Source organism: Watersipora subatra, chromosome 10, assembly GCF_963576615.1.
Source record: "Watersipora subatra chromosome 10, tzWatSuba1.1, whole genome shotgun sequence".
NCBI classification, from domain to species: domain Eukaryota; kingdom Metazoa; phylum Bryozoa; class Gymnolaemata; order Cheilostomatida; family Watersiporidae; genus Watersipora; species Watersipora subatra.
In genome coordinates, this window is record NC_088717.1 from 6,817,710 (window position 1) to 6,828,257 (window position 10,548).

Genomic DNA, 10,548 nt, shown 5'->3' on the forward strand with positions numbered 1-10,548 from the left:
TAATTTGGTACCTAATAAAAATATGCTATCATTCGCTCATTGCTTATCGGCCTGTCTATTGTAGAACCTGCGTTTGCAGATCCTGATGAGAAGTTAGCAAAAAATTTGCAGAAATTGTATAATATGGAAAAGAAATACAATCTGACTAGCTTACGCTGCACCGGCAGCGGCAATGAGTACAACATCCGCAAGAGAAGTAAGAATCAGAATAGTAACTGAGGGAAGACAACTGCCATATGTAGATAATGTATAGTACAGGATGGTTGCTAGTAATGTACCTATGTATCTACTGATTGTGTGTACAGTGTTTGCATGATCACGATGCATCAAATGTGAGCCCAAGGCTTCTTTTGAATTTTACATTGAGATAAAATTTTACAGCGCTAAATGATATTATATCTGATTTATTTTTTATGGCATTATAGTTGCTCTCAGCAGGTGCCTGGGATATAAAAGGTTTTTTGCAACCTGCTTGTGATAGTCACTAATCAGATCTCAAATAGTGTGGGCAACTAATCAAATCTGTCCATTGTATATTCTAAGTTCTCTTGCAAGGCATCATTTAGCAGTTATATGCTCTACATATTAATTTTATTTTCTGAAAGCTTGTTCTCAGTTATATATTTTTTATGTACAATTGCATTAATAATACTTTACATTTGTATGAAAGTTTGCTTGATAATTTGCTGCGTGATGCAGGCGGATACTGCAACAAATTCCCTACTGCATGCCCGACAAAAAAATTTATTTTGCTCTCTTAGTGTTAGGGTGATGCTGCAGGCCATTGTGATAAACAGAGTAAACAATAAATAATAATAAATACTTGTAACAAAATATATTGGCATTTAGTGAATCATCAGCCACCCTATTGTCAGCACCACTCTCCAGCTTCTTCCTCTTCATCAAAGTTTTCACGCGTTGCTACGACCTCCACCCGACCTTTCTTTGGTCTGCTATGAGCATAAGTATCATACTCAGCAACTAATTGGCGCGGAGACCTATCATATTCAGAATGATTGGCTTCCCCGTATCGCCGATCATCATTCTGTTCAAAAGATTCTTGTCTCGTTACTGCATGTTGAATTACACGTGGATCTACATCCAGCAGAGCATTCCTCCCATGATACGAAGGCCGAGATCTTGGGCTAGGATGTTCTGTAACAGAATGCAGAGAGTTGAGACATTAATGTAACGCTTTGCTTTTATTTAAATAACTTACCTGTTTCACATTGCTCTCAACTAAAATGAGCAAATGTTCATATCGAATGATTTTATATGAGTTGGTGGAGTTCAATGGTGTATCTTTAGTTTATATTCATTGAATCAATCTATGTTGAAAGCGCACGACTGGTTATAAAAAAACTCCCAAATACTAGGATTATTGAGTTGGGATTGTGTCTGCAATGAATATCATAGCAAGTTTTTTACTCTTTTTCAACTTATAAAGTAACCATTCTCCACAGACGAGCAATGGTTCCCCTTCATGAAGCCTGTCAGATCATAACTTACCATAGATAGAATTTTGGTTGACCTCAATCCAACTCAGCATTGGCTGTTGTAATAGTAGAATGCTATTCCTTTATGAAAATATCAATTATATCCTTTATATTTATTACTATATATAATATATATACATGTATATTATATTTTTATAGTCTTGGTAGCAATGACTGAAAATTAATTCTGAAGTTAAATCCAAATTAACTGGTCGTATTTACCGATAGGGAGCGTCTGATCTGAATCATAGTAATCATCATCTCTCTCCTTATATGGATAGGACAACTCTCTGTGCATCTCACCGGCGTCATCAGATTCATCTATGTTGTAATCTTGCTGATTTTGCCTACCTATAAGAAGATTAGTATAGGCAGGAAACATTAAAAAAACGAGTTAGTCTGATGAGTTTTAGTGATGTCTAATAAAGCTAGCAGTAGATATGCTAAGAATTTGTATATGTAATCAATACTATGTGGACACGTGAGTTTGTGTCCGACTATATCATACAAAGTTTGTTCAGCTAACAAGCGCATACGCATTGTTTGCAAAAGCATGCAGTTCTGTTTCATGATTCTCAGCCTTCATTGTCATGCGAACTCTCATTTGATAAGAATCCCTAAGAATAACAGGTTCCAAAAATAATCTACATGTAGGTGATAAATGATAATAAGATAATGATGAAAGATGTGTCAAAGCTATACACAATATTTACAGAAAAAACGTCAACCCTTATCAAAATAACTTGTAGACAAACTGCGCATTGCCTTACGTTACGAAGGGTAAAACCTGTGCAATACTGACTACTACTATACTGACTACCAAAGTACTGACTACAGTACTACAATACTGACTACTGCAATACCGACTACTCCAATACCAACTGCTACATTGCCGACTACTACAATTATACTGACTACTACAATACCAACTACTACAATACCGGCTACTACAATACCAACTACTACAATACTGACTACTGCTATAATACAGACTACTACGAGACAGACTACGACAATACTAATTCCTACAATACTTGCTCCCACAATACTGCTAAAGTATAAGCTACTACGATACTCACCGGTAGTAAATGGATTTCTCCTCTGATGAAATGTAGGTTTGCTGGAGAACTGATTGCTGCTTTGGTGGTCAGAGTCACTCAATCTATTTCTCTCCCTTGGCCTGCGGATTCACAAAAATTACTATATAATGCATTGCTTGTGCATTACTGTGTATTATGTAATTCTCATTTACCTTGTAACAGGACTAGCTTACTTCCTGTGAAGCAGCAACCTGTGTATTTTTAGGCATAAATAGACATGTGTAAGGCTACTAGTACTGTATCTCTATGCAAAAATAGCTCTTTGAATCCTGGGTAAATGTTATTGATTATCAGCTAACAGCTTCTTCTGCCCATAGCCATGTTAAACTCGATAAGAGTCCTGGTAAATTTAGATTTAGACTAGCACATCAATTATATCAGTACTTTTATCATATATTTCAGTACTTCATAGTCTTGGCTTTCGAATGAGCCTATATTCAATACACAAAGAATAATAGAACTATGAAAAACGGTGTCAAAAGTGGGTCCTGCAATAAAAAACACTTGGTTGTGGTTCCCACAATGTGATGTCATAATTAGCATTTAGCCTTAGGTCGTTGATCCCTTTCGCTGCTATTGAGGCTGCGCTTTTCTGAGACAATCGGTGCTTTTAAACCCAGAGAGCGCTAATAATAAACTAGGATTCTAAATAATCAACAATGCCCGGGGATCGTGCTAACGCCTGACCAATACAAGCACATGTTCTGGGTTAATAGATTTTGGGTGATTTCCACAACTTCGAACCATAAGTTGTGGAAGTAGTTGCTGTTGCAGTAGTATTATCTGAAGAATTCGTATCGCTTTCCATGTTGCCTTCTAAATATGGTTATGCTTCAATAAATATACTGTCGTTGATGAAGGTAATGAAATCACATCGATTAAATTGTGACCTGCAGTGGCGTGGGCCTAGGACTATATGTAAATTGCACTCTCGCGAGATCATGCAATGCTTGAAATTAATTAGCTTCAGTCGTGCCCCTCAACATCACAATAAAAAGAGAGCGTTAGTGCATAATACCATCAGGAAAACATAGTATGGTGCTTGGAATCTGAGTTATTTATCATAGAAATAAACTGTACATGGAGAGCTAATGACACTGATTCCTTTGTCATCTTTATTGGTTCTCTGGAGTTGTCCTACCTTCGCCTGCCACCAGTGTCATTATCGTAGTTGATAAATAAGTGGCAAGAGCACACAACACCGAATATGAAAATTATGATGTCATAATTTGCGGGTCTATACCATTGAACATTTCTGTGGTAGAGCTCTGGGAAAATTCTATAAACACCAACCAATTTCTATCTCACCATGTCAAACAATGGCTCATTTGAAAGCCAAGATATTGAAGAACCTGAATAAGCTGAAACAGTACTGATACAATAATTGTTGTGCGTTTAGTTCACTTAGCAATACATCATCAATAAATTACCTTTCCATGACAAACCAATAAATCTGCCTATGGATCTGCTATAGCCAGTTTCTTTCTTGTAATATGCATATCGAATAACTACTGAAAGACTAGTAACATTTAGCCTTTTCAATTTATCAAGTTTGTTTCTCGGTGATCGTTAGGCGGCAGCGGCATAGCCACCAGACTGAAATTTTCAAAGTGCACATGTCGGTGCCTATAAAGTAAGCTTGTGACTTAGTTTGTCATTTCAATTAATCTTTGCAGAAAAAACTGAAATTTATGAAGAATGGTAACACTCACTCAAAGGAAATGTTATTTCTGATACTCCCGGTTGCATGGGTCCCTTTAGCGCATGGGTTCCTTTATTTAATGAGTCCCTTTATTCCATGGGACCCTTTATTCTATGGGTCCCTTTATTGCATGGGTTCCTTTATTGCATGGGTTCCTTTATTCAATGAGTCCCTTTATTCCACGGGTCCCTTTATTCCATGGGTCCCTTTATTCCATTGGTCCCTTTATTGCATGGGTTCCTATTTTGCACGTATCCCTTAATTGCATTTGTCCCTCTATGGCATAGGTCCCTTTATTGCACAGGTCCCTTTATTGCATTTGTCCCTCTATGGCATAGGTTCCTTTATTGCACAGGTCTCTTAATTGCATTTGTTCCTTTATGGCATGGGTTCCTGTTTTGCACGTATCTCTTTATTGCACGTGTTCTTTTATTGCATGGGTCCTTTTATTACACAGGTCCCTTTATTGCATAGGATTTTTTATTGCATGGGTCCCTTTATTGCATGGGTCCTTTCATTGCATGGGCCCTTTCATTGCATGGGTCCTTTCATTGCATGGGTCCCTTTATTGCACAGGTTCCTTTATAGCATTTGTCTTTATTGCGCGGGTTCCTTTTTTGCATGTTTCCCTTTATTGTATTGGTCCTTTTATTGCATGAGTCCTTTTATTGTATGAATATCTTTATTCCCTTTATTGCATAAGTTAAATCTTGCATTTTCTAGCAATAAGTTGTCCAATCAAACCTGGGATTTGGCTGTCCCTGATAGAATCAATTTGAACATAACTCAAGTTATTCAGCATGTCTCGGGAGTGTTTTAAAAGGATATCATACATTATCAACACATAAAAGTTCTCATTTATCCTATGTATAAGACCTTTCCTCACATTTTAAGCTTTTTACCAATTTATCTTGTTTGCTACTTTACACGTTGTCGCGTTTTTTTCAATCAAAAACTTGAATTAAATAGATGACTTTGACTTTTTAGATGAATGCAAAATGAAGCACGCGACTCCACATGTTCAATTTCTATTCAATGGTCATTTAAAGTGAAACATTTCAACTCTACCGCTTATCTCTGTTCAGGTTTGCGCTCATCTCCAAGAATTATGTTTTGTGTATGACATTACACGTCTTGTGCAAGGGCCTAAATAAATTGCAAAGACTAAACATTTCTAAATTTGCAATCCAACCTACCTTGGCTGTGGCTGTTGAGCACTCGATTGAAATGATTGCGTCGAGCTACTTGGATACATTCCTTTTACTGCCCCATCTGAAGTGAATTCAAAAAGATGAAAGGGAGTCATTCTCAGGGAACACAGGGTTTGAGACAATATAGGTATGTTGTTCGCTGATGATCATACTTATACTGATGAATATATTACATGTCTATCTTTGAGATGGTAAATTACAGCTATTGTAACAAGTTGTGACCACCCAGTAGCCTTCTCACCACCTTGCCAACAAGTACATCTTACAATTTGTTCATCCTAAACAACCGGCGTGTATAAGAACGTATGACTAACTTAAAAGATCGGTTCAGGCATATTGAAATAAAAAATTTGTTGACAATCTGCTGTTAAGCAGATTTTTTTGTAAAATCACCAAATTTCATATCATTTGAAGCAACAGTACATGCATATTTGACCTCGATTCAAAAAACAACTACGGTTTCAACCAATCATTTTACAATGTATAAAGAGAGTTGTGTTATGGCCTATAAAATACTAGCCTGAGTTCCTAAGCCTATTAAGCAATCCCGGTCTGAGTTCCTCAGTGTGTTAACCAATCACTGTCTGAGTTCCTAAGTGTGTTAACAAATCACGGTCTATTTTTAAAGTAAAAACATATAGCTAAAAGCGTGTGCAATGCATTTTAGGGTTACAGTTGCGCAAGCATGAATAATGTCGGGAAGAACTAGCATGAGACTTTAATTCAAAAGAAAAACTCCGCCCATACATTGCTTAAATGTTATTAGAACTGATCGGATGAGATATGAGTGAAAGTAGTCCTTTATCTGCTGCAACAATGGTTTCGCTTTATTCAGCAGAATAACTGAGAAATTTAGCGATTAGCTCTTGCCTGAATTGTTCTGTATGTGAAATTTTGAGAGCTGCTAATTCATTGGTCAGCTGCTCTAAACAATAACGAACCAAATATCTTTACACACCATCGAATGACTGATAGAAACAGTAGTTGTTTTTCAATCCATGGCTAAATATGGATGTACATTATAGTCAATTACAGTACAAGAAAACTGGTGATTCAAATGAACTGAAATTTGATGATTCTACGTAAAAGGGTCTGTTTACCAACGCGGAACTCACAGACTGTTTTACCTGAACATGGTTCATTACAGCCTTTAACATCCTTACAAAGTACACATAAAATCTGTTCTTCTCTTTATGAGATCTCAAAGATAAATAAGTCTTGGTGCAGTGTTAGTGATAAACATACGAACTGTGAAGAATATTTAGTTACCTTTGCGACGCGGAGCAGGCTGGGGACGACTACTAAAGCTGTCACCAGTAACATCAATCGTTCGAACAGAGGTCATGCTGCTTGCAGCAGACATATTATCGCTATCATATCTTGGGACACGGCTGCGAGGCGTCTGGAAACCTCCTCTTGCACTCTCCCCTGTAGGTTGTTGGTCATGTACTAAAAAGTGAAGAGGAACAATGGCCATAAAACTATAGTTGACTTGTAGAGCCACAGTGTGCTGTATCTAGTTGCATTGTGTTGACAGGGAATGAAGATTTACAAGCAGAAATCACTCTGTAGTTTGACATTTTTTGTGTTATAAACAACCTATTAAGCATATTTCCACGTTACACGTACAAAGTGGTGAAAGTATTCGTATGAGCAAAAACCTATATCCTCGCGGAAAAAACATGACAGTTTTGTAAACCTTAAAGACCTGGATATACTAAAGGAAGGAGGAGACAATTTGCAAATGATAAAACTAAGATAATTCAAACTATCAAAGTGATAAGTAAAACTTATTTAAAAACGTGATCTTTTGACGTTAGTTTATATTAAGTTGAGAGATATTTATATTATTATTATTATTATATATTTATTTACCTAAATTGAAAGCCTTTTAGGGTGAACTTAAAAATATAAAAGATTTATAATCAAAGAAGTTTGGAGAAAAAATAAAAGCAATGGGAACGATGCAGTTTTCTCGCAGCAAAATAAGTGATTAGTTCAACAGTGAAATATTATTACTTTTTGAATGGATAGTAAAAGATAAAAGAGAATCATCACTTCCGTAATAAAACTGTACACAAGAAGTCTGTTTCCATAATAACAAGCAAACATTCATAGGACTACTATAGTCATAGGTATTGATCTTTGTTCCCTCATAAATGATAAGTTTTCCTATACATGATTTTATTTGTTTGTTTCTCTGCCTTGACACAACTTTTTAAGTGAGGCTAAACAAAATGATAGGATTTCAGTGAAAAGTTCAGTGGTAAGGGAGAGCTTTAGCAAAAATGATAGCTCACCGAATGACTAATTTATTAAAAGTGTTCATGTAACTGTTGCTAATGTACAGTAACAGTCAAATGATTTTTGAACATTGACCATGCAAGCAATTACACTCTCTCATTGGCTAGTTGTAAGTTAGCCTCTACACATTTCTCAGATGCTCAAGAGACAAACAAGAAAAAATTTTATCCATAAAGAAAACTGGAAAAACAGACATAGCCTTCTGTGTGTTCCTCTTGCAGGAAAAGGTGAACATAAATGACAAAATTTGAATATAATATCAAGCTATAGAATTATTATTTTCAATTTAATAATTGCAGCATAAAGGCATGGCCAAAACAGCTAGAGGTGTTCAGTGAAATGACAAGATCAAAAATATAAAAACACAGCTACTGATATTACATTCGGTGTTACAAAACATGAGTTTTAAACTATGTCTATGTATACATACGAGCATAGTAATGTCAAACTGGTTTGATTGATAAAATTCCGTAAAAAGCAAGAAAGCCATTCGCGCATAATAAGTCATATTTATGTTTAATTTCAGACAATTTGAAATGCTGGAACAGCTGAATCAAAAAGCACTGAGTATATCTCTAACCTTTAGCAAAAGTTGTAGGATATTTGCCGTTTATATTTTACACGAAAGAAAGCGAGGTGTGTGTCTAGCCGCATCATGTTTTTTAATAAAAAAGTGCACACTTTTTACTGGTGCTGATAGAATATTTACAAATAACACTCTCTAAAAGTACTATTGTAACTCGCTGCCGACTCAGTGCTATATTTTCAGAATTAGCGAATACCAAAGCTTCAGTTTTATTACCAATTATGTCTTGCTACCAATGATGTCTTATTACCAATGATGTCTTTGTTGTGAACTTTTGGTTTCATATGCGTGAAAAGGTTTTGTGCATCTGGAGATGAGTTGGAATGACTTGTTGCTAATTCGGGGACTGTCTCCAAGTTTGTAGCTTTTCGAGGAGTTCTTGGTTGTCTGTTCTTCTTTGAATCACTATAACAATGTAAACATAAGTTGTAAACATTACACAAGCCCGAGTAAAACTAACTACTGCCTCTAGGATTAGATTTAAAAAGCACATACTCTGAAAAGCTTTTTGCTAATGCATATACAAATGTGGATCCTAATAGGTTCAACTCTAACAAGCTGTTAACGCAGTCTATCATCGCTATTGCTAATCGCTCTAGAGCAGGCCAGGGGTCAGGAACCTTTTTGTCTGAGAAAGCCAAAAAAACATGTTTCAAAATTAATTCTAGGAGAGCCATATGTATATTTTGAATCTCGAAAAAATAAAATTGAAAAGGAAGACCAACAAGTTTAGTATGTTTGAGCAATTTTAGAGAATAAAAAACTGGTTTTCAAATAACAATTTTTTTTTTAGCCATCTTTTGGTTTGAAGAGTTTAACTTTTGATCTAAAAATGACTATTGCGGTCTCTTTGCGGCCTGTACAGAGTGGAGTAATGGAAACACTAGAAACCCTTTGCTGCGAGCACCACATTGAAAAGTTGCAACTGAAAATATATTTCGATTAAATGGACCTGATTTTTAATTTGTTTGTTACTGTAATTTCAGCGTTGTTTGTATTATCATGATAATTAAATTAAAATCAAAGTTATGGATTTTTTTTCCACCGATTTATCAAAGAGCCAGATGCAATCATCAAAAGAGCCATAGGTTCCCTACCCCTGCTCTAGAGATTGGGCAAGGAATTCCTGAAAATGAGACAACTCCTGACAAGAAATTGACACTATCCGCACTAACGATTCCAAGAAACTACATTAAACATTTATGCATTTGTGAAGCCCATCACTGATAAGTCTAGGTCACCTTTTAAACTAGTGTTACAGGAAAAGAACTAAAGAGAAAGCAAATCTTAACATAAATATATGCATGCATAGTGTATGAGAGAGTCAAATGCTTTCACTGGCAAATATCTCAGTTCAGAATGCACTCGTATCTAGCAAACTGAAATAAACAGTATTTACTCACGGTGGACTGCATGGTCTGTCTGCCTGATCAAACTGCTGCTGTGGTTCTTCAGAGAAGTTCTGAGCAGAGTCTACCGTACAGAAGTTTTATTAGTAATAGTTATATAATATAGTCTAAAGCTTCTCCAAGTCTTTCTAATGTGTGCCAAAAAATAATGGGGTCACGACCTTTAAACAAATGTGCCAATTAATGGGCATAAAATACTAGTGGATATATGTCACAAATATAGCTGATCAGCAAAATTTATTTATTCCTACCTTGGTTCTCTGTAATGACAATTTGTGGGTTGGTGGCCTACAAAAGGTATGCAATACCTGATTAAACGAGCAGCATTTTATTTTGCTATTAATAGCCAAATGGTTGTCGAGTCTGGAAAAATTGTGTGAATTTATTTTGCTCAAAGGATTAACCTACCTAAAATGAACTTACACAAAAGTTTAGTATATTTCATCAATAAGCATCGACATTTTTTTCATTTGCGATGATTGTTGATGCTTGAGGCGATCCGACTGCCAGGATGTTTCAAGATTAAAATTGACAAAACTTGGTCGCAGTTAAAATGCTTAAAAGAAAAATAGATGTGAAAAGATATCACTACATGTAGTTGCTATGGTTGCTATAGTTGATATCAGGTGTTGCGTTCAAGTTACATAGTTACACGCTTCTATTCTGTCGGTCTCTTTACAACTATAGATGTCATAATCACACTTTCACTTGATCTAAGTGTTTTAACTGCGATCAAGTTT

General features: G+C 35.8%; 2 protein-coding genes across 4 annotated transcripts in view; one reads left to right on the top strand and one right to left on the bottom strand.

Annotated features, from left to right (window-relative positions):
- The window catches only part of LOC137405748 (E3 ubiquitin-protein ligase RNF168-like), a 41,673-nt gene extending 41,004 nt beyond the window's left edge, over positions 1–669 (top strand). For 2 of the 3 annotated variants that reach the window (XM_068092129.1, XM_068092131.1), the window contains exon 11: positions 65–669. In XM_068092129.1, the coding sequence (XP_067948230.1) occupies positions 65–219 (155 nt within the window). In that variant the 3' untranslated portion in view covers positions 220–669. The remainder of the gene's footprint in view (positions 1–64) is intronic. The other variant, XM_068092130.1, reaches the window with a different exon arrangement.
- Positions 670–809: 140 nt separating this feature from the next.
- LOC137405749 (uncharacterized) lies at positions 810–10,072 on the bottom strand. Its single transcript, XM_068092132.1, has 8 exons — positions 10,060–10,072; positions 9,803–9,872; positions 8,650–8,804; positions 6,779–6,958; positions 5,495–5,570; positions 2,576–2,676; positions 1,719–1,847; positions 810–1,155 (listed from the first exon to the last, which is right to left on the bottom strand). Exons 3-8 carry the CDS (start codon positions 8,681–8,683, stop codon positions 872–874), a joined length of 804 nt encoding a protein of 267 aa, XP_067948233.1. The 5' UTR covers positions 8,684–8,804; positions 9,803–9,872; positions 10,060–10,072; the 3' UTR covers positions 810–871.
- Positions 10,073–10,548: the final 476 nt, after the last annotated feature.

What these genes read in the sequence shown, in the direction of transcription:
- LOC137405749 (XM_068092132.1), bottom strand. Translation starts at nt 8,683, where the DNA reads ATGAAACCAAAAGTTCACAACAAAGACATCATTG. An exon ending in GCTCAACAGCCACAGCCAAG is followed by an intron (nt 2,677 to 5,494) that starts GTAGGTTGGATT and finishes GTGAATCCGCAG; the next exon opens with GCCAAGGGAGAGAAATAGAT. An exon ending in AGATCAGACGCTCCCTATCG is followed by an intron (nt 1,156 to 1,718) that starts GTAAATACGACC and finishes ATTCTGTTACAG; the next exon opens with AACATCCTAGCCCAAGATCT.